Raw genomic sequence first — 27,368 nt, 5'->3', positions numbered from 1 at the left:
GCTGGCCAGAAAGAGGAAGCCCTCCAATCGGTTCTCTACCAGAGACAGGCAGGATGGAGACAGAGAGATCAGAGTCCACATCCCAGCTCTGCCATGGTTAAGTCCTTGAACCTGGCTAAGCCTCAGGCTCCTCATCAAGAAAGTCAGGGTAATAATACTACCCCACATTAAATCACGGGGACGGTGTCATGAGATGACGGATCTGAAGTACTTGGTGAAGTGCACAGCACAGAGCTGTTACTAATAGCACATGCCCCGGTCCCAGCACTGGGGAAATCAGAGCCATAGGAACAGCACCTCTTAGAACTGGCTGTCTAGCCTCGAAGCAGGGGACGGGAGGAGATGCTGGGTTTGTAAGAAAGGGCAGGTGGGCCGCTACAGGGATAGGATGAGGAGGTGGGATGAGGTAGGAAAGGCCAGGTTTCATAAGCGGCCAGAAAGGTCCTCCAGGCAGAAGCAGCCCCTGGAGGTCACACTTTAGACACCAGCAACTGCACTAATCAGACACTCACAAGCACACACACACCACACCTGAGAGCACTCAAGAGAGAGAGCATGCTCCAAACGGGCCGCATTCACACAGACACACACAGATTTGGGGTCAACCTGCGACATGCTGGAGACAAGGTCAAGTTGGATAGAACTGAATCATAGGCATGGTGAGTTAGAAAGAGCCTGTTCATGAACCCTGCCTGCTCCATCACTCACTGCCCTCAAGATCCTCACCACATCCCCCAACCCAACTCCCCATGTTTCCACCACCCTACAGAGAAGAGCAGGCCAGGCAAGAACCCCTGACAGCTGCATGGAACGCCTTCAACACAAACCTGGGCTGGAGCCCTGTCTGTCCCAGATACAAACGTCTTCTCAAGCTTCCTCACCTGGCCAGAGAGCCTGATGCTACAGGTCCCATGAGCTCCTGGCACCCTCCTCATCCTATAAATTGACTGGTGGGGGACAAGGGAGAGCAGAAGCCAAGACAAGAGCCATTACTGTGACAAATCACCCAGAACAGACTTACGCTTCGCCTTCCTGAGGGACATGGTCTGGATCTGCAAAGATGGGAAACAGAGCAGATTACAGGAAACAGGGATCTCTGCTGTGAGCAGCTGGTCCATAGAGAAGGGACATCCAGTGTTTCCACGCCACCCACTGGGAACCCGAGGGAGCTAAGAGCACTCTGCCTTGACCCCACAATGGCACCATAGCTGAACAGCAGCAACCAGGGTGGCACCACGCTCCTTTTTCCCACAGTGGGGAGGCCAGAATGCCCCTCTTCAGAGAGGGACTGTGGTTTGAAGGGCAGGAGCCCCATGCAAGCAGAGGGGGACAGGCACACAGTCTTTACTCCTGGCATAACTGGTGGAAATCAGCCAGGGCGAGGGAAGCTCCCCTCCCTCGATGTGGGCATCTAAGCTGAATGCCCCCTGGGAGGAAGGAGGCATGAAGTGGACAGTCATTGACTACCTGCCCAACCTCCCTTTTCTAGAAAGTGCCTCTTCTTCCCCCTTCCTCGCAGATGCAGACAGGACAGCCACGTGACCCCACACCACAGCCAGAGCTGACTGTCCAGGTTTGGGCGGAGAATTCAGGACTGATAATATGTGAACTCAAAGGCTTTTGGCAGCCAACTGGTTGGAGGTTTGGTTTTCTTTGTTTATTGGTTTGTTTGTTTATGCCACGTGGGACATACATGGAGAGGAAGCTGATGTTCAGAGTAAAAAAAATAATCCAAGTAGATACAGAGAAAGAAACAGAGACACATAACAGAGGGGAACTCCTGACCACACTCAGGTCTCTGGTCCCAGTTTATTCCTAGAGTTAGCTGCTCCCCTGCCTTGAGCTCTGTGAGATACCCTGTCTAACCTTATGATAGATTTCCCTCTTCTGCTTAAGCTTGAGTTGTTTTTCATTACCTACTAATGAATGGCTTATCCAATGTCCATTTCTAACTATCCCTCCTTTGCTCACCTCCATTCTAGAAACTATAAAACTAATTGTTCCCTTTCTAACCTTCCTTGCAACTATTGTTCCCCATGGAACACAACTCTGATCAATAAAAGTAGAAGTAGAAGTCTTGGGAAGGAGATTTTTCATCAACTTCTTCCATTGAATATGGTTGTGATGGGTGGGGCTATGGCAGCCATCTTGCAATTATGAGAATCAAGCATGAGAACAAAAGTCAACACGCTAAAGATGGTAAAAAAGAAAAACTGAGCCTGGATTTCCAATGGCATAATTTTGCTGTAACAAAGGCCATCAATTTTCACCTCTTTTGGTGTTACAATAAAAATAAACCTGTTAACCCATTCTGTTATGTTTAGCCAGTGGGTTCCTAACTGAAACATTTGCAAACAAGAGTTCTGGGTAACATAAGGAGGAAACCACCAGACTGGACCTGAAGTGGCCACAGCTGTGAAGAGCTAAGTGTGTTGGGGAAAACAAGAAAAAGCAAAGCAGCAGGGGAGTGGATTAGATATGTTGAGGGGGTGAAGTACAGCTGGGAGAATAGAAAGACACAAACAGCAAGGGGGACAAGAACAGTGGATTAGAGAGTGACAGTGGGTCCACAGCCCAGGGAAACTGTGTGGAGGGTGGTGGCAGAACCATGGCAGGGACCTGAGGCCACAGGAGAGCCAAGCTGGGGACAGATACACTTCTCCACTGACCTGGGGCTTGAAAAGGGGAGATGAGCCCAGGCTGGGCAGAGTATGATCTGCATTAGTTGAAGAGTCACAGGATTAATTCTGGGAGGCAGGTACTTAGTGAGTGATGTCTGTTTATCACACTAGTTTTATCTGACAATCTCATCAGAGGCTGTCAATTTAGAAGAAAGGAATTAGTTAAGAAATTAGGTCTGAGAACACAATGTAAGGAGCACACACTTTGCATCCCACCTGCCTAGCAAGAGTTGAATCTCACCCGTCATTTATAGTGTGCCTAGTCTGGACTCGGGTGGGGTGTTTAACTGCTCCAGCCTGTTTGATCATCTATCAAATGAAGATGGAGAGAAGGTAATGTCTACCATGAAGGGCAGCAATGAGGCTTATATGGAGTAATAAGCCAAGTATCAACCGGCACTGGCACTCATGTTGCTTCTGGTGTTACTGTGAACCTCCTAACACGGCCCCACTACCACAGGACAACAAGCATATCTTCAGCATCCTCATCACTTTCTGCCCCTCAAGTCTGAGGACTCTCGTCTCTCCCCAAAGAGCCTGATAATGAGATGAGGGCCAATGGGTCCAAAAGAATCTAAGGAGATGGTCACAGGGAAGAGCCCCAGGGCCTCCAGGGCCTGGCTGGGGGGAGGGTCCACACCTACCATCTTCTCCTGGGAGGCGATGAGTGTGGCTTGTTCCTGGAGCTGGGGCTGGAGGGCACTCATCTGGTGCTGAGCCTGGGCTTTCTTCTGATTCTCAGACAGGGAGGCCAGGAGCTTCTCATAGTGCTCCTTCAGCTGGTGGTGCAGGAAGACTGTCAGTCACATGTCTGCAGGGACCTCTGAGAGCCCAGTGCCTGCAGGGCCGGCACATGTGGGCAAATGCCGCTCAGGGTTTTACCTGAAGGAGGTGGAGGGTTCCCAGACCTGGGCAGGTGGCTTTCTAACAAGACTTACCCTCCCATTTGAGGATTCTTCTTTTTTTTCAATTGAAGTACCATCAGTTACAATGTGTCAATTTCTGGTGTACAGCATAATGTCCCAGTCATACACATACCAACATACATTTGTTTTCATATTCTTTTTCATTATAGGTTACTACAAGATATTGAATATAGTTCCCTGTGCTATACAGAAGAAAACTGTTTATCTATTCTATATATAGTTAATATTTGCAAATCTCAAACTCCCAATTTATCCCTTCCCACTGCCTTCCCCCTGGTAACCATGAGTTTGTCTACTATGTCTGTGACTCTGTTTCTGTTTTGTATGTAAGTTCATCAGTGTCTTCTTTCCATTTGAAGACATTTTCAAGCAGGTCCTGAGAAGTGAGAATGAATGCAGGCCCATAAGTTCACAGCAAAAGGCTCTCTGTCAGGTGTGCCACCCACTGAAGTCAGATAAGTTGAGGTCATTCAAAAATCACAAAAGGGCGAAGGGTATATCTCAGTGGTAGAGTGTGTGCTTAGCATGCACAAGGTCATGGGTTCGATCTCCAGTACCTCCATTAAAAAAAAAAACTAAAAAAAAAAATCAAATGGATGATTTTAGGTGAAAAAAGGTGAAGGAAATGCAGTCACATGCTACCTCTAGTATAGGAGCAGAGAGAAAATGAGACTATGTTTTTGTATAAAGAAACTCTAGAAGAAAACAAGAAAGCAATAAAAGAGGTCACATGTGGGGTGGGTGTCAGGGCACGGGTAGATGGAGATGGGGTGGAAGTGATATTTTGTGTACCTTAATATAGTCCTTCTGCTCTTGGGACAAACTTGGATGTATTTCTCGTTTTTAAATGTTTCAAATAAGATAAATCCATCAGATAGGAATTACTGGATTGGGGGGGCATCTATCACATGCCAGACTCTGATCTAAGCAACTTCATCCTGATCTAAGCAACTTCATCTTCCAAGCTTTCTGCAGGCAGAACCTGGGGCCCTTGTTAATTGGCTTCCTCTTCACAGGCATCTTGATAGAAGCTGTATTCTCTGCGATGAGGCCTGCTGCTGACTGTCCAGTAGTCTGAGTGTCTAAAGCTTTCTATTTGGGCTCCTGCTGAACCATTGCTGAGGTCCATAGCTACCTGGTTCTCTCCTGAGTGGGATTTCAAAGGAGGGCCCAAACAGGAAAGGACCAGCAATTCTTTGAGTTTTACAGCACAACCCTCCTTGCTGGGTTCAGAAGAGAAAAACTGGAGGCCCCTGCTCCTGGCCAGGGAAGCTGCTTTCCAAGAGCGGACCCCTCTGTGTATTGACGGGGGTCAGCAGCCAGGAACAAAATATCTGCCAATCAGTATATCCAGAGAAAACCCTGACTTCAAAATGACACCTGCACCCCGATGTTCATAGCAGCACTATTTACAATAGCCAAGACATGGAAACAGCCTAAATGTCCATCAATAGATGACTGGATAAAGAAGATGTGGTATATTTATACAATGGAATACTATTCAGCCACAAAACCCGACAACATAACGCCATTTGCAGCAACATGGATGTTCCTGGAGAATCTCATTCTAAGTGAAGTAAGCCAGAAAGAGAAGAAAAATACCATATGAGATCACTCATATGTGGAATCTAAAAAAAAAAAAAAGAACATAAATACAAAACAGAAACAGACTCAAAGACATAGGATACAAACTTGTGGTTGCCAAGGGGGTGGGGGGTGGGAAGGGATTTTAAAATGTAGAATAGATAAACAAGATTATACTGTATAGCACAGGGAAGTATATACAAGATCTTGTGGTAGCTCACAGTGAAAAAAAAAGTGACAATGAATATATGTATGTTCATGTATAACTGAAAAATTGTGCTCTACACTGGAATTTGATACAACATTGTAAAATGACTATTACTCAATAAAAAATGTTAAAAAAAAAAAGAAAGAAAACACTAAAAATAAATAAATCTCAAAGAGAAAAAAAATTATACAAATAAACCTATGTACAAAACAGAAAGAGACTCACAGACACAGAAAACAAACTTATGGTTACCAGAGGGGAAAGGGGCTGGGGGAGGGATAAATTATGAGTTCGGGATAAGCAGATACAAACTACTATATAAAAATAGATAAACAGCAATGTCCTAGCACAGAGGACTATATTCAGTATCTTGTAATAACCTATAATGAAAAATATATATATGTTATAATGAAATATATATGTATATGTTAAACTGAATCACTATGCTGTACACCAGAAACTAACACAGCATTGTGAATCAACTATACTTTAATTTAAAAAAATATCTGCCAACCAGTTCAAGGTGGGGGGCAAAGGATGGGAAGCTGAAGGATGAGAGGAGATTATGGGAAACCAGGCTTCCCCAGAGCATCTAATGAGACCTACCTCTCTCTTCTGAGCTGCATGCTCTTCTCGAATTGCCTTCATTTTTCTCTTCCATTCTGTTTCCTAAAAAAGATTAAACATTTATCAAATGGGCCCCTTGATATTAAAATACATTATAAAGCTACAAGAATTAAAAAGTTCTGGCTCACGAGTAGGCAGAGAGAGCAGTGAAAAGAACAGAAAGCCCAGACAAAGGAGTGGGGGAGGAATGGAATCTTCATCTGGAGGAAGATGGGTTATTGACAAATGTTCAAACAAGTAACTGCCTGAAAAAAAAATGTGAACTTGGATCCTTATTTCATATCTTAAATCAAAATAAATCCTAGGTGGTAAAAAATTTCAACTTAAAAAATAGAAGTGACATCAGCAAGATGATGGACAAGGAGGTGCCAGCTCTTAAAACATCCACAAATGAGAATACCTTTATGGGAGCCCAGGAATCCAGCTGAGAGGTCCCAGTACCTCGGTGGAGCAAAAAACCCAAGAACAGACACGTTGAAAAGGGGAAGAAGAGTTTCACTCTACCTGTGTCACCCCTCACCCAAGGCAGCACAGCTCAGTGCCAAGAGACCTCCCTCAGCCCACAGTCTCTCCCAAGGAAGTGAGAGCAAGTGAGCACCCAACTGTCCCAGCCTTCAGGGACACTGCCCAGGAGGCCCACTTCTGTCTCACCCCACCCAGAACCGAGGGAATCAGCATGGCCGACTCGGCTTTTGGTGCTGGTACTTGGATCTCAACACTGGCTGTAGATCCTACTGGTTGGCTTGTGGGCACCAGGAGGTGTGGAAGAGAAGAAGCAAAAGGGTAGACTGTCTGCAATCAGAATTAAGTTGTTTTCAGCTTAAAATAGACTGCTGTAACTATAACATGTGTTATGTAAGTCTAATACTGATCACAAAGAAAAAGCCTGTAGCTGATACACAAAAAATAAAGAGAAAGGAATCAAGGCAACTCACAAAGGAAGACAGCAAGAGAGAAAACAAGGGACAAAGTAACTACAGAGCAGTCTGAAAAAATTTAATAAAATGGAAACAGCAAGTCCTTACCTATCAGTAATTACTGTCAATTTAAATGGATTAAATTCTCCAATCAAAAGGTGAAGAGTGGCTGAATGGATTTTAAATACAAGATCCAAGTAAGTAAAATGACTATAACTCAATAAAAAAAAGTTAAAAAAAAATAATAAATAAATAAATAAATAAATAAATAAATAAATAAATAAAAGAGATACTGTAAAAGAAAAGAAAAAAAAAACCAAGATCCATCTATATGCTGCTTACAAGAGATTCATGTTAGGTTTAAGGGCACACATCGGCTGAAACTGAAGTGATGAGAGAAGATATTTCATGTAAATGGTAAACAAAAGAGAGGAGAGTAGCTATACTGATATCATACAAAATAGATTTTAAGTCAAAAGCTATCACAAGAGACAAAGAAGGTCACTATATAATGATAAAGGGGTGAATTCATCAAGAGGATATACAACTGTAAATATACAGTCAGCCCTCCGTATCCGTCGGTTCCACATCTGTGTATTCCACATCCATGGATTCAACCAACCGTGGATCAAACATATTTGAAAGAAAAATTCCAGAAAGTTCTGAAAAGCAAAACTTGAATTTGCCTCATGCTAGCAACTATTTATACAGAATTTACAAATATTTATATAGAATTTAAATTGTATGGGGTATTATAAGTAATATATAGATGATGTAAAGTGTACAGGAGGATGTGCTTAAGTTATACACAAAAATATAAGGGACTTGAGCATCTGAGGATTTTGGTATTCACAGGGGGTCCTGGACCCAATCTCCTATGGATACTGAGGAACGACTATATATACACCCAACATAGGAGCACTAAAACATATAAAGCAAATATTAACAGAACTGAAGGGAGAAATAGACAGCAATATAATAGTAGGGGATTTCAATACCCCACTTTCAACAATGGATATATCATCCAGACACAAAATCAGTAAATAAACAGTGGACTTGAACAGCACTATAGACCAAATAGACTGGACACACAAAGAACATTTCATCCAAGTAGCAGAGTACACATCCTCTTCAAATGCCCAAGGAACATTCTCCAGGATAGATCACGTGTTAGCCCACAAAACAAGTCTTGCCAATTTAAGCCTGAAATCTTATCAAGTTAATCTTTTCCAGCCGCAATGCTACAAAACTAGAAATCGATAATAGGAGAGAAACAGGAAAATTCGCAAATGTGTTAGATATTAAATAACACACTCCTGAACAAAGAAGAAATCAAAATAGAAGTGAAAGAATAACTTGTGACAAACAAAAATGGAAACATGACATACTAAAATTTCCGGGATGAAGTAAAAGCAGTTCTAAGAGGGAAGTTTACAGTGATAAAACTTTTACATTAAGGAAAAATTAAGACCTCAAGTTTATAGTGATAAACTTTTACATTAAGAAAAAATTAAGACCTAAATCAGTAAATAACCTAACTTATAACTCAAGGACCTAGAAAAAGAAGAACAAATTAAGGTTAGCAGAAGGCAGGAAATAAAGATTAGATCAGATATATTGAAATAGAGAATACAAAAACAATAAAAAAAATGATCAACAAGCATTAAGAATTGGTTTTTTGAAAAGATAAACTAAATTGACAAATTCTTAGATAAAGATAAAAGAGAAGTCTCAAGTAAAATCAGAAATGAAAGAGGAGGCATTACAACTGATACCACAGAAATGCAAAGGATTACAAGAGTCTTCTATAAACAATTACACAGCAATAAATTGGATAATCTAGAAGAAATGGACAAGTTCCTAAAAACATACAATCTACCAAGACTGAATCATAAAAACAAAAATATGAACAGACCAATAATGAGTAAGGAGATTGGATCAGTAATCAAAAATCTCCCAACAAAGAAAATCCCAGAACTGAATAGCTTCACTGGTGAATTCCACCAAACATTTTAAGCACTAATGCAAATTCTTCTCAAATTCTTTTCAAAAATTTAAGAAGGAACACTTTCAAACACATTTTATGAGGCCAGCATTACTCTTGTCAATTGCCAAACAAGGACACTACAAGAAAAAAAAGGCCAATATCCCTAATTAACATAGTTGCAAAAATCCTCAACAGAACTACCATATAATGCAGCAATCCACTTCTTGGTATTAACCCAAAGGAATTGAAATCGGGATCTCAAAGAGATACCCGCACTCCCATGTTCATCATAGCAGCATTCACCATAGCCAAGACATAGCTATATTTACCCCTAAACTCAATAAGTTATACACACTAAATACACACAGCTTTTTATGTGTGAATCATACGTAAAAGTAGCGTGTATGAATGAAAGAATGAATGAACGCATGAACTAACTAAAACACAGAAATATTTTTCGTTTAAATCTCAGAGTGGCCATAAACAAAAGATTGATAATCTCATCATTTTGACCACATTATGAATTTTGTATGGTCAAAACCATGATAAAGCTGAAGGACCAATAGAAAACTGGGGGAAATGGCAACAAGAGCGACAAAGGGTTGGGTTAGTTTCCATACATTATACAGACTCACAAACTGGTAAGGAAATCAGCAGACAAATAGCAAAGGATGTGAACAGAGTTCATAGAAAAAGAATGGATTTTTTTAATGTAAAACTTGTGAAACATCAAGCAGGGGAAACACTTGACTGCTGACGAACAGTTAAACATTAAGCTCTTTCTTAACAGTCCTGGAGAGGAGAATCAGAAGTACAACGTGATTTAACTACTGGGCCAATTGCCCTTCCTTGCCACAGAATTATCAGTGATGCAGACCGGATATAACTGGACTGATGTAAGATTCATCCAGCAGTGGCCAGGCCACCCCCTACCTAAGCTCATGACAGCAGACGGTATACAAGTCTTCCCAATTCCATATCCAGTGACCTCACGCGGGCAGCATGAAATCAGCCATGGTGGGAATATTTACACCATGAAAAATGGCAAATGCTACAAATCAAAGCTTTTTTAGTTCTGGACAGCCAGTTGTTAAATATTTACCATCACACCACTAGATCTGTGCCAAATATCTTCAAAGCCAGGAGAGGGTCACACTGTCTGAGAACTGTTCCCAGCTGTGTTGGAATCAACATGAGGGCAAGGGTGTCCCATTAGATACACAGCTGAATGTGTTCTGAAAAAGATCCCAGGCAAATTGATACTGCACATGGGTACACCACCAGCCTCACCTGGGAACCCTAAGAACCTATTCTATGCTTTCATGAATTGGCAGAAGGTCTGAAAATATAGAACTTTGATATCTTTCAACTTCCCCAAAACCATAGAGCCAAAATAGAAACTGTTGGAAGACAACATAGTTCTTGGTGGGATCTGGGAAGAAAGACCTGGGGCAGCAGCTCACCTGAATTTCCATCCTCTCCTTCAGGGCCTGGAGCTCCTGAGCCTGCCCCAGTCGCTGCTCAGACTCATCACTCTGCAAGGACCCAAGGTTGGACTTCCCCACGTTGTGGGACTGAAGCGCCTGCAGTTTCTGAAAAGGCCAGTGTACAGTTTCATTTAGAGGAAAATCTAATCATGATACTCAGAATTTTTTGATAACATGAATGACATCGCCATATGCACAGTGGCCAAGAGAACATCTGCAGAAAAGTACATAAATGGAAAAAGAAAAACCTACATTTTAACTACCTTCAGCATTTAATATGGAGATCTGAGGTCTAGATCTATCTAAAGTGTCTAGGCAGCTAGGACCATGTCAGGGGAAGTGTGGGAGACAGAGAGGGTCGGATGAGCTCAGGGATGATGGGTGTGGAGCTGGGGATTGGGAGCATGATGTCCATATGGTGGAGAAGCATCCTGTCTTCCACAAATCATCCCTGACCACCCTGGGGGAACATTTGGGATGAGAGGGCTCAGGTTACTATAGACACATACACAGACACAGACACACACTCACACACACACACACACACACACACACACCTCCCATTGCAACCCCACCACCTTTCATCCTTGGCGTTGCATCTCAGATAGAGATAATGGATCACTCAAGGCTCCAAGCACATCCTATAAAAATCCCCTCCTGAAAAAGTCATCTAGGTGTTTCTTTAGGCAAACAAAACATGGCATGATCATGAGAAACACCCTTAGACAGTTCATTTTCAATACCACACAAGATTCTCTTTGATGTTTGGGGGACCAATAAGAGCGAAATATATTGTGAAAGTATTTCTCCTCAAGCATTTCCCTGATATGGTTTTAGTTATACAGGTCTATATGGGAAGATACAGTCCAGGGATAACTTTAATAAGGTTTTTTTGGATAAACTTTGATAATATATCAAAGCAGGGGCTTTGAAGTTTAAAGAGCTGGGTTTAAATCCCAGCTCTACCTGTGTGACCTGAGGCAAGTTATGTGGCCTCAATGTCTTCGCTGGTAAAGAAGGAATGATAATAGCTATTTTAAAAAAAAAAAGAACTTTAACAAAAAAATTAATAAATTAATGATGTGCCTTCTTTGAGGATGTTATTAGAGTTGTTTGGTTGTTATGAGCATTAAAAGTTAGTGTATACAGAGTGCTGTGCACAGGGCCCGAAAAAGTTTCAGTAAATTTTAGCTATCACACATGATCTCCACTGACCCCAACAGAGGGCCTGGCCTGGAGCCAGTGTTCAGCAGGTACTTGTTAGAAGAAATAAGCATTCATTTAAAGTTTGCGTCACTTCTTATCTGGTGATGAAAGCTCCTTGAAAAAATAAGGACAATAACAGACAAACAACAGGACCCTACTGTATTATACAGGGAAGTATATTCAATATCCTGTAATAAACCATAATGGGAAAGAATATTAAAAAGAAAAAGAATATATATATACACAAACTGAATCACTTTGCTGTACACCAGAAACTAACACAACACTGTAAATCAACTAAACTTCAATTTAGAAAAATAAGGATAATATCTAGGAAGTCCTTACTATATACTAGATCATGTTAAGTGCTGTCTATGTACTAATTTAACCCTTTCAGAAACCTACCTTACAGAAAAGAAACCGAGGCACAGAAAGGTTAAGTAACTCATCTAAGATCACACAGCCAGTAGGTGCTAGAGCCAGGATTCAATCCCAGGCACTGGCCTCTGGTATCTGGCCTCACAGTGTATCAACACCCAATGGCAGATGACATAGAACTAGTACAAATAAATGAATTTTGAGAACAAATAAGGAGATTTTTAGCTAAAGACATTTGAGAAGCCCTTTCGTTTGGCTACCTCTTCTAGCGTAGAGCTCTGGTCAGCAACATTTTTTAATTTATCCCAAAAAAACTTTTTGAGCTCGTCTATTTCACCATATAGCTTGGCCTGCTCTTTTTCTTTCCATTTATCCAACTGTTTCTCCCTCTGATGAGTCATCTCTGCTTCCTACAAAGAAAAGCAAGAACAAGAGAATCATCCATTGCACATTACAACAAATATTTACTGAGAAACAGCTCGAGCGACTTGTCCCTGCAAGTCACTGTGGAGACCCAAAGAACATTCATCCCCCAGTCCCCGCTGTTTGGACTGGGAGTGGGGAAGCTTTATCTGACCTGTAAAGGCCCTCAGGGGTGGGGATCCCATCTTTTCTCTCTTTATATTCCTCAGAATGCCTGGCATCACTGGTGCTTAATAAATGCTTGCTGAGGGAAGGAGTGATGAATGAATAAATGATGGACTGAGTGAGCAAGTTTATCTATTTTCATTCTACAAATATTTACTGAGAACCTCCTCTGGGCTGGATTCTGGAGTTTATCCAGTCTTTGTCCTTCAAAAGGTAACTAACAGTACATTGGAAGAAGTTAAAATTCAGGTTCAAATGCTAAATAATGCAGGAAACTGCAACTCTCTGCTCTGCTTTTGGCCATACAGGTCTGTCAACGGAATCAAATCTTCCTTTGCAGACTACCTCAAATCATTTGGCACATCCAGGAAGATGCCATCCTTGTTCTGACCCCTGGCTCTGGGAGACAGCCGGAATTTTGGCCCTGTGGGGTGCACGGACTTCGTGGGTCTCCCGGCTGGTCCAGGACCCAGTCCCCCGCCACTCCCTCTCCACACCTACCTGGAACTGCTGCTGCCTCTTAGCCTCCCTCTGCGCTTCCAGCTTCCCTTCGGTCCACTTTAGCTTGGCCCGCAGCTCTTCTAACACCTCCTCCACTGGTTGCTCCTGCTTCTTCTGTTTTTCTGTGGGGACTGTGCAAAGAGTGGTTGGCCAGCCTAAAAGTCAGAAAGTCAGTGGAGTGCAGAGTTCCTTGCTTACAATCAGTCACACCTCAGTCTGAGACCAGCTCTGCCACTTTCGCTAACCATCGATCTGGGGCAAACGACATAACCTCCCTGACCCTGTTTCTCCAAACTGGAAAATGGAGATAATAACAGCACATAACTCAGACAGAGGGTCATTGTGAGGACAGCTCGGTCAATGAGAACTATTATTGTCATTTAAAAATAACTATTTGACAGTACTAACACATGGAAATGTGAATGCAAACCAGTGGAGTAACAGAAGCAGAATGCCAAATAGTGTGTACACACAGATTATTAATACAAAGAACATATGATGCATCCTGACAGCAGTCAGAAGGGAATTTAAAGCCATAAAATTAATTATAGTTTTAAGTTCAACGAAATAAACTTACATGAAAAAATGAAGAAAAAGGCAGCATGCATTCTGAAGAAACCCTGAATTATAGAAGAATATTCTCACTAAACCACATACTGGTAAACTAAGAGTTACGGGCTGATAAAAAAGACGCCAATTGTACGTGAACATTTGCTACTTTAAAGTACATTTAGGAATTATTAGATAGATGGTACTGTTATTAAAACTTTAACCTATTCTTTGAAAAGAGATATATGGCTTTTCTCAGATGGGACTTTTTAGAAACAAGCAAATTTTTTGTTTGTTTGTTTGTTTGTTTTAGAAATGAGCAAATTTTAGATGCAGTAAAATTAAGTTGGGTTCAGAAAGTGATTTAAGGTGAGCATAGAGTAGGTGAGCTGTGGCACCTTGGAAGCCAGCTGCCCAGCAATAAATTAATGAAAATCAATGCAGCCAAAGTTGCCTTAAGAACATATTTTCCCTCTCCTTACAGCACTTTACATTAAGGAAATAATAAGGAAGATGCACAAAGATTTATGTATAAGAATGTTATCAACATGTGATTTATAATAGGGAAATTTTTTAGTAACCCATTTAAGTGAAGAAATAATTCAGTTGTGAAATGAATTATGATTGCCACGTAAAATACTATTCAGCCACTAAAAATCATATTTTCAAATGTGACTTAATGACACTGGAAAATATGATACATTCTTAGTTGAAAATAAGCAGTAGTCAAAACTGCATCCTATATGATTATAAAACAATGACAGAGAACACACACAATATTAACTACAGTGATATGTCCATGGTTTTTATTTTCTCTTTTCTACCTTTCTACATTTTAATTTTCAATACCAAAGGCATATTTCTTCCAATTTTTTTATTGTGATAAAATACACATAAAGTTTACCATCTTAGCCATTTTTAAATGTATGGTTCAGTGGTATTAAATACACTCATAATGGGGCACAACATCACCACCACCACACATCTTCAGAACTCTTTTCACCTTGTCAAACAGAAACTTTACACTCACTAAACAATCACTCCCCGTTCCCCCTTCCCCCAGCCCCTGGTGACCACCATTCTACTTTCTCTCCCTATGAATCTGACTATTCTAGGTGCCTGTATCAGTGAAATCATACAGTATATGTCCTTTTCTGACTGACTTAGTTCATTTAACATAACATCACCTTTAGCATATTGCAGAACTACTTTTCTTTTTAAGGCTGAATAGTATTTCTGTTTATGTATATATCACACTTTGTTAGTCCATTCATCTATCAATGGACATCTGGGTTGCTTCCACATCTTAGCTACTGTGAATGCTGCTATCAACATGAGTGTACAAATTCTCTTCAAAGACATGTATCTGTATCAGAAAAAAATTTTTAATAAGTAGAAAATCTGTTTTTCTTTAGCAGCCTCCAATGCAGAACCAAGAAGAATTAGATACACAATAAATGCATAGTAATCAGGTAAATGGTGCAGTTTTAAAACTCTTGTCTGTTCTTCAAAAAGGAAATTAAAATTAAGGAAAACAAGAAAAAAGTTTTATTTCATGGGATTTTTATATTTAATGTATATACATTTTATTATATTAGATTTTCATATCTATACTTAATGTTTTAACAATTTTTTTATCAAACCTCAAAAAATAGATATAAAGTAAGCAAATATCTTAATGGGGAAAACATACAGCATTGCTACTCGTTTTAGAATTTGAAACAGTAAAATTACAGTGATTAAGTCATGATACTTCATGTACACAAAAAAGCCAAAGAACCTGTCCGACTGCTCCTTAATCCCATTTAAGCTTATTCATGATGGGCATTAGAGAACAGCAGATTTGCAGAAGGCTGGGAGGTAAGGGCCCTTCAAAGTCACTCCATCTGACTGCCCCATTCCCAGTGAAGGACCCTGGACTCAGAGGGGAAGCACTGACCACAGTCACATAACAGAAAGAGACAAAGCCAAGACCAGAACCTACCTGTCTGACTCCCAGCCCTTTTTCTCTAAACACATGGTCGGAAACCCTCCCACCCCATGTGGAATACCCCCATGGCGGATGCTGGGATCACCCTATCCTCAATCAGATGATGAAGTTCTGAGGGCAGCTGTGGTGGCGTACGTGGCCTCCCACCCACTGAACACCAGCCCGGGCCCTTCCACGGTCCCGCCCCAGGAGCACCACCTGGACTCACCGCCTTCCACCATGCCTGAGTGCCTGCGCTGGATGTGGCTCTGGAGATAGGTGGCGTTCATGAACATCTTGTGACACAAGTGGCACTACACAGAGGGAGGGAGTGGAGAGTGCAGAATTAGCTCACCTGAGTCAGCCTGGGAGTCCCCCTATATCAAAACTCCCTTTCCTTGGGACCCCTGGGCTGCTTTAGAAATGAAGAATTTGATTTACTGAGTAAGCAGTGACGTGAACCCAAAATATGTATTCTTTATACCTATATATATATTTTTTTTTTTTTTTTTTTGCTAAGCTTTAAAACACTCCCCAGTGCCATGGGAGCTATGAACAATGACTAGGTATTTGATGATGCTAAGGAGTTTTTGTTGTTTTCTCAGGGCATGATGATGGTATTATGTTTATGTTTAAAAGTGGGAGTCCTTACCTTTTAGAGGCACATAATGAAATATTTACAGATAAAATCATATGACTAATACACTTCAGAATAACCCAGGACAGGGGGAAGTGGGTAGAGGAACAAATCCGATACCTTTGGTCATGGGTTGATCACTACTGGGCTGGGCAGTGTGCATAGGAAGGTTCATTACGTTATTCTCTCTACTTTTGTGTATGTTTGAAATTTTCCACAATACAAAGTTTTTTCTCAAAAACACCAATGTCCAAGTCCCACCCAGAGCTGAGAACCACCAGAGCAAAGAAAAGTAAACAGAGCATTTGAAACTCCACTTTGCTCTCCTCAAGCATTTCAGACACTAACAATCTATCCTTATCATCTTTTTGTTGTAAAACGTCAAAATTGTTCCACCACAGCTTTGCAGGCTGCCATTACTAGTCAATCAGAGTTAAGAGCGCGGAGTATTTGCTATCTTTACACAAGAGCAAATGTGACAGAAATTGCTAGTCGTCCCCCAATGCCCATTTTCCCTTTTACCTTAGCAAGAGATATCTTGATTTGTAGCTGGTCTTGAGGCTAGTGAGAATAAATACTGTATGTCCTAGCCTCCCGTACAACCAGGCGTGGTCACGTGACTAGATTCTGGCCAATGACATGTAAACAGAAGTGGTACCTGCAGCCACTTCTGGAAGGTGTCATTAAAGAAAGCACCATGTGCCCTAAAAAATAAAGCCTATTAATGGAAAAAGAAAAGCAAATTGAATCCAAATAAAGTAGAAGAAAGGGGAAAATAAAGTGCCATGACATGCCTCATCCTCTCTCCTCCTGCTGAACAGAATGGGGACCTGAGAGGTGGAACTCAAGCAGCCCTCCTGGACCGGGAGGCAGAAGTCTTACGACAGGGTTGGTGAGAAACACATCCAGAACTGAGTCCGCGATGGTTGTGGCATTATATAGCAACCCCGGACAGTCTACCTCAACTTTGTTCATGAGAGAGAGAAAAAAACTTCTATCTGGTTCAAACAGTTATGATTTGAGGTTTCCTATCACCCACAGCAAACCTAATCCAAATGGACACAGCTTGGGTTGACAGACTTTGCCCCCTCCAGAGTTCTAAAATGACACATGAATTTCTAGTCGCCCGAAGGAATATTGGTTGGCTGAGGGGAAGGAGATATTTTATAAGGCATCTTATTTCAAATTATAAGCTCTTCCCCTCATCCCACCCCAAGCAGCACACTCACCAACCAGGCACCTGAAGCTGGACTACTGGACAGCCACCACCGCCTTCAGACTAAAGTCCACTCTTTACCAGGGCCTTCAAGGCTCCACTACCCTCTCCTCCATGTCTCTTACCACAGACCCCCGAGCCCCACCGTGGGTCATTCCAAAGCCATCACACCGGCCACCCGTCTCACGATGGCACCTTGGCTGCCTCTGCCCACAGCACTTCTTTACAAAACTGCACTCAACATGAAGACTCAGGGGTTTTTTTCTAATTTTATGGTGAAATTTTATTTTTATTAATCTTTTTTTTCTATTGAAGTATAGTTGGTTTACAATGCCGTGTCAATTTTTGGTGTACAGCATAATGTTTCAGTCATAAATATATATACATATATTCCTTTTCATATTCTTTTTCATTAAATTAAAGGTTACTACAGGATATTGAATATAGTTCCCTGTGCTGTACAGTAGAAACTTGTTTACCGATTTTAATTCAAGACTCAGGTTTTTTGTGGGGGGCGGGAGTTGATTTGTTGTTTTTTTAATGGAGATGCTGGGGATTGAACCCAGGACCCAGTGCATGCTAAGCATGCGCTCTGCCACTTGAGATATACCCTCCCCCTATTCAAGACTCAGTTTAAACACTGTCTCAGGAAGACTCTCTCTTCAACCCCACCTCCGTGCTCCTCAGCTCCTCAGCTGTATCTTTATCTTACTTAACACTTTCTCCACCTGTGACAGACACGTGGAGAAAGCGTTCATTTTTGGCAGGACAGTAGCCACTCCCTCATCCTCTGATAACAGAACCCCAGCTTTCTTCTGGGAAATTACCCTCTCCTTCCTCATCCTCAATCCATGAGCTTCAGTCTACCCCCCCCCCCCGCTCCGTGGCAAAACATGTGACCCAGACCAAAGCCAATCATAGCCCTGCAGTCCCGGGACCTGCAGGTGGTTCAGAGCTAGAGAGGGCACCTGATCTCAGCCAAGCCAAGGAACAAAGTGAATTCCTGCGTGGGCTGCTGGGACCCTCCAGCCTTGAGTCTGGGAAAATGAGGTGCTGGCGATGCCGTGACCCAACTTGCTACCACAGGGACAGAATCTTTCTGAGAATGAAATCCACACTGACAAAGAATTGCCAAGAGCTGCAGAGAGAGAAAACAGATTCTGGCGCCACCATCTGAGTCCCACCATAACCTCGGATTTTTCAGTTAAATTGACTAATAAATTCCTTTTTGGCCTAAACCAGGTTAGACTGCTGTTGTGTCATTTACTACTGAAAAGGTTTGATCTTTTTATCATAATTAACATTATATTAATTATATCAATTACCACTCAATCCATCAACATCATATCATAATGATTCCTTTTGTCCCACCCACCCCCAAACTATGAATTTCTGAAAAACCTGAACTAGCATGATTTTTGCCTTCATCCTCAGAGCCTGGCAAAGGGCCTGGCCACCAGACAATTTATTAAAGGGTTACTGTCCCTCAACCACATTTCCCACAGAAAGAGATGCAGATGCTCAAATGTCACTCTGGGTAATAAACTTGTCACTGGTTAACTAATGGAGTCACTTTTCCAGAATGGGCCTGACTCTGCCAGTCCCTTGTCACACACTGATTTCACACATATGCTCACAAACCTCTCACACACACCTTTACACATCACACTCTCTACCTATGCACACATAAAGCCTCCATACACACACACGCCCTCCATAAATATAAACACTCTTATACACATACACACCCTTCATTCATTCACATACACACATCATCAATATATCTTTACGTGCACATTTCACACACAAGCACATTATACACCACACACTCTATGTACATACATGCACATACCATTCACAGATGTACCCTCCAGACAATCACATACGCACAGTACACACATATACACACCATCCAGAAACACACACATCCCCTCTATACATTCACACATGCACACATGAGACATGCACCCATGAGACATGCACCCTCTCCTTAAACACATTCACTCTCTAGGCACTCATACACACACTTGCTGCACATCTACAATCTAAACACACTGTAGACCCAATGAGACATCCTCGGGCTCTCTGGCCTCAAGCAGCATCTCTAAAACTTGCTCCCAACCCCAGTGAGAATGGTCACAGCGGCCTCGGAGCCCAGGCAGTGGTGCTCCCCAGGTGGCCAGTGGTGGGGTGCACTGCCCTCCCCGTGTCCCTGCCCCACAGCATCCCCTCACCATGTGGCAGCTGTAGGCGTCCATCTCCAGGAGCAGCTGCTGCAGGGTGATGATCATCTTGCGACGCCGGTGGCTCTCCTGTCGCACACCCTTGAGCTCATCAGCCTGGCGGGCCAGCTCCTGCTGGCTCCGCTCCTGCTGGCCCAGGCTGGCCAGCAGCTGCGCCTCCAGCTCAGCCACGCTGGCGCTCAGGGAGTCCTGGCAGTGCAGCAGGTACTCGATGCTGAGCTGCGCCAGCCGCAGCACCTTGAGCAGCGCAGGGTCCACAGGCTGCCTGCAGCGGTGGCACACCTCCTTGTCCAGGTTGCAGAAGGTGATGCTTGTGATGTTCTCCTGCAGGGCGGCCACATCCATCTCCCGCGCCACGCGGTCCACGTCTAGGGCACTGATGCGCATCCAGTCCATGCTCTGACAGCGAGGCTGGAACTTAAAGGCTGGGAGAGGGTGGGCCCCTAAGAGGGGGCCACTGAGGACCGCAGCAGTGGTGGCAGGGGACTGCATGGGTGGAGGAATCTCCAGGCTCACCACCTGGGGAGGGTGTCACCAAGGCCACAGCAGCAGGCACAGGAGCTAAGGGAGGGCCTGGAAAAGGAGAAGAGAGCCCAAGTTAGGCCTGGGGCACGTGGCTGTGTGCTGTCCGCTGGCCAGCAAGAGCCTGCAGTGTGCGTGGTGTGCGCTGACATGGCCAGAGCTTGGAAAGCAAAGGTGTGGGCTTTACAACCACACAGATGTGGATTCATATCCTCAGCCTTGGGCGAGTTCCTTCACATCTTTAAGCCTCCATGTGTACTGGGGATCACAGGGCCTCCTCTGCAGGCCTGTGGTTAGGAATGAGGCAGGTGAAAAACCCAGCCTAGTGCCTGGCACCTAGTAGGTCCTCAGTGAACCCCCAGCCATACCCAAGTCCACTGCAAGAGTGCTGCCAGAGGTCTTGGTCAGGAGGGAGCTGTCAGATGTATAAGCAGGTCCTTCTGCAACCCCACCTTGATCTCAAGATAAAGCCCAATAACTCGCCATGGGAGGCAGAGCCACCTAATGTCCACCACACCCCACCCTCTCCTTCTGTAACTGCAAGATTTAGTGGAACAGGGGCGGGCTGCTGTCCGGCTTCCCCAGCTGTACAGTGTGATCCATGTGAGGACATTCTTTCCAATGGGATGTGAGTGAGTGATGTCCGCCCCTGCCAGGAGGTGGCGCTCAAGGGAGCAGCTGTGTCTCTGCAAACAGACGGTGCTCAGTGCGCGATGGTCTTTTTTTGCCAGACCTCGTGGTTTAGAAAACAGCTCCGGTATGCTGTCAAAAGACTCAGATTCTACTTGCCGCTCTCTTGGTAGACAAAGAAATTGTTCTCTTTGGAGAGTAGCCTGACAATAGCAATCAGAATTTAAAATGAATATTTCACTACTAAGAATTCTCATTTATTCTACAGAGAAACTCATACAAGTGTGCAAAGGTGCTTGTGAAAAAATTGTAATTGTAGTAGTATCTGTAATAGCAAAGTACAAGGAAAGTATAAGAAAGCAAAGTACAATAAGGGGTAAAAATGGTATCTTTACACAATGAAATTCTATGCAGCTATTGATAAGAATAAGGCAGTTTTTTATGTACTGATATGGAATAATGACTATACATACACATATATATCCATTTCTGTTTAAATGATGTATTTACATAATCACATTTAATAATAGTTTGCAAAAACAAATAAGGCATATATCTCTCACATATATGTGTGTGTAGATATATACATATATAAAATATATATATTTCTCACATTAGAATAGTTGCCTATGAGGTAGAAGGGAAATGGGAATGTGAAATGGGGATAAATAAACGAATAAAATAAATAAATAAAATAGATAGATGGCGCAAGGGTAGGTGATGGATGACTAGATAGACAGACAGGCTTACACAGACCAATGATAATACATATAAAATATATACACATATATACACATCTATAAATGATTAATATTTGTTATTCATAAATAACATAATTAAATTAAATATGCTAATTTAGTATTCCTATATATGATTCATTTTCTATATTATTTCATAAGCATAGACTATTTCTAGAAAAATAAACAAGCTATTAGCAATGGTTACATCTAGGAAGTTATTACCCACTCACCACCTCTCTATACTATTCAAAATTTCTTTGCATCATCATCTATTACTTTCATAATTTTTTAAAGAAAAAAATATAATTTCTACCTTTAAGGAACTTAGAATCTGACAAACCAGAATTATATGGAACCCTATTTAGCCAAGTTCTTTCTAGATCATGTGACTCACACTTTTAAGGTACAGTAGAAAGTCAGAGAAGAGAAAGGTCATTGACCTCAAGGAGAAAGGCCTTGAAGAAACGGTGGGGGTGGGTTTGCAAAGAGGGGAAGAGCCTCCGGGAAAGGCCCCAGACCTCCCTGAGCCTGTCAGCATCTGGGAAAGGCAGCACTAGAAGGTACAGGGTTAGCGCCTCCCCTCACGGCGCTGTGAGAACTAGGGGGGCGCACGGTACCGGTACTCTGTAGGAACACTGGCCATAGGGCAGGGAGCGCCAGCCTCAGTGCCAGATACACACTCTAAAGGCAAATCTGCAAACAAGCATCATTATTCCCACTTTACCAACAAGGAAACTGATGTCTGGAAAGGTAAAGCGTCCTCCCGGGTAGGGAGGCCAGAGCTGACGTACAAGGGGAGGTGCCCCTGACTCCAAAGCTGATGGTCTCTGAACCACCCAACATTGGTTCTTGAGACTATTTGTCCCAAAACTTTGCTTTGATCAGATCATCACCCCTTATCCATCAGACTCATTCATTCACTCATCCAGCCCCCTCCTTTATGGCATGTCTACCTTGGCCAGGCCCGGTGCCAGGCACTGGGGCTCCCAAGATGTATTAACCACACACCTGCCCCACCCCTGCCTTGCCGGAGCTTAGCATAGCTCCTTGTTGCCACAGTACCGATTCCAAACCCGTTAGCCTGGTCTTGAAGCTGTCGCAGAATGTTGCCGACCCACCTTTTCCATTTTAGCTCCCACGCTTCCCTTTCTCAGATACTCCTCCCCAACACACACCCCAAAAACAAAACCAGCCAGCCCCCAGCAGCCCCAGCACGGCCATGAGAAGGCCAGCACATTTCAAGTAACATATCACGTTATTTTAAAAAAAAAAGAAGGCAAGTGACATGACACTCACCTTGCTCAGCTACAAGCTGCCACCACGTCACCAGAGCCTCAGAGACAATTGCCACAACGAGCCTTGCCTCGGAGCAACAGCAGGTCACCAGGCACGCTGTGGGCAAGGGTAACAGGACACCTGCCTCCTTTCCTTCCACAGACCTGGAGCTCACCTGGGAACTCTCTGTTTAACTATTTAGGCTTTGGCCTCAGATGTTTGCCTGCAGTCCTCTCTCTAGTAACAAGGCCAAGAGTGTTCCATCAGCCACTCCCTCCTCCCACCTCTCTTAATGCCCCTTCCAGCCTCTTCCTTGAATACTTACTATCCTTTCTCCTTCCTTGAAGGCAAGGTATGCCGGTGCCCCTGACAGTCTGCTGTTCACCGGCCACCCATCGCCCCTGCACACTCTCCCGGGGGGTGAGCTCACACACAGCCACAGCTTCAGCTGCCATAGGCTGAGCCTCCGCCAGTCCCAGTCTCTTTCTCACAGGCCCATCTGTCTCTTGGGACTTTTAGACCCAGCTTTCCACTACTGGTTATACCGGAAATTGTAAATCTAAATTCCACCAGGGCCAGGAAGGTAGCATTTGGTGTTGGAAACATGCCAGGTAAAAGAGAACCCACAGTACAAGCCTGTCAACAAATGGCAGCTGATTCCCCCTCAGTGTCCCAGATACAACTAGCCAGTGGTGCTCGAAGTGTGGTCGCTGAAAACTGGAAACTTATTAGAGATGCAGACTAATTGATTCAGCATCACTGCAGGGGGTAGTGTGGGGATGGGGGAGTGTTAAGAAGTATGGCAAAACGGGGGTCTATGCCTGTTTACAGCAGGCAGCCACCTCTGAGTTGCTTTGGATGCTTGGCTCCTCCGAGTGCCTATCTTGGCTTGGCTGCAGTCTTGAGGAAGCGGAAGAGACAGTAAAGTGGCAGTGGTGTAGTCTAGCTGTCAATTTGTGTTAAAGAAATTAGTCCGAATTTTGTTTTAAAAAAGTTAGCTGTTTGGTTGTCTTTGAGGAATTCTCTTTGACAGATTATAGGTGGACAGGTTTCAGAAGAAACTTAAAGTCTCCAGGAGTTGTTTCACTGTGGGGTGACTGCCTTGTGAGATAGTGAACACCCCATTAACTGGAAGTGTGCATAACTAGGTGGTGAATGGGCTTGCTTTCTTGGCTGTGGGATTGCCCCAGGTGGAAACCATCTCTCCCACAACAGGTGAGTTTGGAATGCTAGTACAGATATCAATCTTCGTGGGTCCCACTAATTCATGACAGTGGTCTAGGATTGGGAAGTTTCCTGGGGCCCTATCAAAACATTTAAACATGGTTAATGGTTTCAGATTTCCTAATGATGACGAGTCATTTTTACCTTGTGTTTGTATTCCCAGGTGTGAGAAAAGCAGTCCGCTGATAATTCAGTCTGGAGAAAGCATAATGTTCCTGCTCTCTGGGGTGTGTGGTTTCCAGGTAACCAGCAATGCTCTCATTTGGCTTTGTCTTCCACCCATCCCAACCAGGATTCAGGCTGTGGAGCTGAGTCGTGTTTGGCTAAGCTCTGCTGAGATGCAGGGAGAATTTAGGGTCTGTAGCACTGACCCTGTTGTGATTTGCTGTGAGCTCTTTCAGTCTTCACAGTTCGGTGAAGAAATCTCAGGTACTGTGATTTACATGAGGGGAAATGATTTGTGTACCATCACTGCGAGGCAGTTTGGAATAATTCAAAAGCTTTGGAGTCAGAACTTGATTTGGATCCTTGGCTTCATTACTTAGTAGCTGAGAGACTTGGGGCCAGTCCCTTAGCTTCTCTGAGCCTCAGTTTCTACATCTATCAGATGAGGCAAATCATGACTACATACGAGGCTGTATGATGGCTAGAAGTAGTGCTATTAAATGCGGGCACAGTGCCCGGCACATAGGTTCTTAATGAATGTCTGCTGTCATTATCATCATCTTCAGATTCCCGCAGTTCTGTTCACCCTTTGATACCAGAGCCCTAGGTCTTCTGAGAACTGGGGTTCTACTGGCAGACAGGGGTGATCACTTTACTTCTCTTCCACTTCCTCAAGAATGCAGCCAAGCCAAGAAAGGCACTTGGAGGAGCCAAGCATCCAAGGCAACGGCTGGGCAATTATTTACCAGCCTGCCCTGCCTCCAAGCTGATTCCAAGGGTGTTGCCCAGGAGATCAGGCGTGTCATTAGTGCTAATTGCTACAGTTGCCAAGGAAACCCTCACAACGTTTCCTTAAGGCTATGCACACACTGTACACAAGGGAGCACCACAGACCCCAAGGAGCATGACCCAGGAGCAGTCCTGGAGCACCACCATTATAAACCTGATCCTGCCTTGTTCTCTGACTCTGCTGTTTCCTAAAGAAAGGAGTCCCCCTTTCCACTCTAGCGGGGGGTGGATGGAGGTCTACTCCATCAGGCACACAGCTCTCCCTTCCAGCAGGTCTCCCGTTCACCAGAATTTTTAAGGGGATATTTTTAAAAGACAGTGTCCTTGGTTTGGCCGAAAGCCAATTTTAACTTTTTGCCACAAAAGAATGTTCTTTAAAATAAAAATCAGAGGTAGGGATTTGACTGGCATCTCTTACAAGTATTTTAGAGAAGACTACATACTGCTAAGAGCTATCTTCCCAGGTGCAGAATTGTCCAAAACCAACACTACCTTTCACATCTAAAAGAGCAGCTTAGAACATACTGGTGTTTTTGTTCCCATGGAGAAGTCACTGCTTCTTGGTAGAGTTTCTCCATCCTCAGTGCCTGGGCTATAAGACCTCACAAATACTTCCTAGAGGTACAAGCCTAGTGATAGGGGGCGTTGTAAGTGATCAACCCTTCTGATCAGGAAGGACCAGCCCTTCCTGCAAGGGGCCCACAAGGAGGTTCAGAGCAGCCCACCAAGTTGTCCCCGTCTCCACTCCTGTTGGTTTCAGCTGAGCAACAAGCCTTTTCACCTGATTTCAGCTGCCTGGCAGAATCCAGTTAGGCTGCACAAATGAATTCAGGTTTCTGTTCCCGACGTGAAGCATAGAACTTCATGCAACCATTTCATCAAGCTGGATGGTATCCAAAAAGATTTTCATGTGAGAGAGAGGTCTCCAGAGCTTTAGCGCTGACAGAGACAGACGGACACCACTTATCAGCCACATGACTGGAGAACCAGCCTTCTCCAGGTAAGGTTGTTCTCACTGGCCAGTCCTCAGCCCCAGGTGGAGGTGACTGTGACAAAAGAGAGAGACCACCCACTCTATCTGCCTGCAGATGGGAGCGTGGGAGGCCGCAGTGGAGCACCTCACACTCACCAGGCCTCTCTTTAAAGCCCTGTTAGAAACCACATTGCAAGAGACTGCTGCAGGGGGCAGGTGGGCTCTGGGCCCTAGGGAGTGCTGGGTGAACGGCAGCCCCCACCCCGGCCCCACAGACCCCTCTTCTGACCCGCCTTCTGGACCCTTGTCCTGTACTAAGCAAGTCTTGTCTGGACTTTTATCTGCAGCCACTTCAAAACAAAAATATAGTTGCTAACTCCTGCTAAATTCCAGCCTAGAAATGCAAGGCGGTGGAATGAGAAATGCTAATATTTGTTTTGAAATCATCTCATAACTTAAAGATCCCCTTTACCTACAGAACGCAAAGCGGCAAGCCCCCACCCCCACCCCACCCCGAAATCTTTTTTTTCCAAACAGTAAAAATCCAAGGCCATCCTTCCGGCGAAGACCAGCCCTGCGGGTTCAGTCATTCCAGCTCCCCTCCGCGTACCTCGGTCCCGAGCAGGCCGAAGGGGCCGGGGCGGGGGGCCGCCGGCCGCCGTCGGAGGCGAGTCCCGAGGCCGAGCGGAGGCGCAGCTCCCGCGCTGGACCCCGCAGGGCGTCCGAGCCGAGACAGTTTAACTTCCCGCAGCCCCTGGCTCCGGTAGCTCGGACTGCACGCCGCTCGCCACCCTCGCCCCTCCCGGGCCGAATTCCTGGCATAGTTTTTCCGCGCGGCCCGGCTCACCTGGGGGTCCCCGGAGCCGGGAGGGCGAGCAGAGGTCCCGCGCTGGCGGCTCCGCTCCTCCGCCCCGGCCCCGCCTCCCGGCTCGCTCCCCCGCCGCGGTGCCAAGCGGTTCCCGGAATCGTCGCCGCCGCGCCAGAGATGCTTCCCCAGCCCCGGGCAGCCCGGGCGCTCGGGGGGCCGAGGGCACAGCAGGCAGAAGCCTCAGGCCTCGAATGCCTCCCGCTCGCGAGACAGCCGCTCTGCCGCAGCCCAGGAGGGGCGGGGCCTCTCTCCAGCCCCCTGGGACGAGCTATTTTTAGGTCTGTTACAGAAGGGGGAAGGAGGGAATGCCACGTTTAATCCTTCAGGAAAATCCAGGATCCTGTGAGTGGCTCCCAGGCCTTGCTGAGAGGCGGGGACGTCCTCACGTCTACACACACACACACACACACACACACACCCCCCACACACACAACCCCCCCCACCCCACACACACACACACACCCCGGGCAGATAGCCC

At 44.4% G+C, this 27,368-nt stretch overlaps 1 protein-coding gene across 6 annotated transcripts in view; it reads right to left on the bottom strand.

The window, feature by feature from the left end:
- Positions 1-27,140, bottom strand: part of DZIP1L (DAZ interacting zinc finger protein 1 like) — a 39,162-nt gene extending 12,022 nt beyond the window's left edge. For 2 of the 6 annotated variants that reach the window (XM_074370761.1, XM_074370779.1), the window contains exons 1-9: positions 26,870-27,139; positions 19,696-20,277; positions 15,838-15,922; positions 13,091-13,245; positions 12,262-12,411; positions 10,394-10,522; positions 6,006-6,068; positions 3,326-3,460; positions 1,022-1,052 (exon numbers count right to left, since the gene is read on the bottom strand). In XM_074370761.1, the coding sequence (XP_074226862.1) occupies positions 1,022-1,052; positions 3,326-3,460; positions 6,006-6,068; positions 10,394-10,522; positions 12,262-12,411; positions 13,091-13,245; positions 15,838-15,922; positions 19,696-20,196 (1,249 nt within the window). In that variant the 5' untranslated portion in view covers positions 20,197-20,277; positions 26,870-27,139. Of the gene's footprint in view, positions 1-1,021; positions 1,053-3,325; positions 3,461-6,005; positions 6,069-10,393; positions 10,523-12,261; positions 12,412-13,090; positions 13,246-15,837; positions 15,923-19,695; positions 20,278-22,892; positions 23,049-26,632; positions 26,828-26,869 lie in introns of those variants that run through there. The other 4 variants (XM_074370783.1, XM_074370765.1, XM_074370773.1 and 1 more) reach the window with 4 other exon arrangements.
- Between the last annotated feature and the right edge of the window lie 228 nt (positions 27,141-27,368).

Source organism: Camelus bactrianus, chromosome 1 (genome assembly GCF_048773025.1).
Source record: "Camelus bactrianus isolate YW-2024 breed Bactrian camel chromosome 1, ASM4877302v1, whole genome shotgun sequence".
In the NCBI taxonomy this organism is placed as follows: domain Eukaryota; kingdom Metazoa; phylum Chordata; class Mammalia; order Artiodactyla; family Camelidae; genus Camelus; species Camelus bactrianus.
The sequence above is the reverse complement of the archived record's forward strand: the minus strand, read 5'-3'. Positions and strand labels throughout refer to the sequence as shown.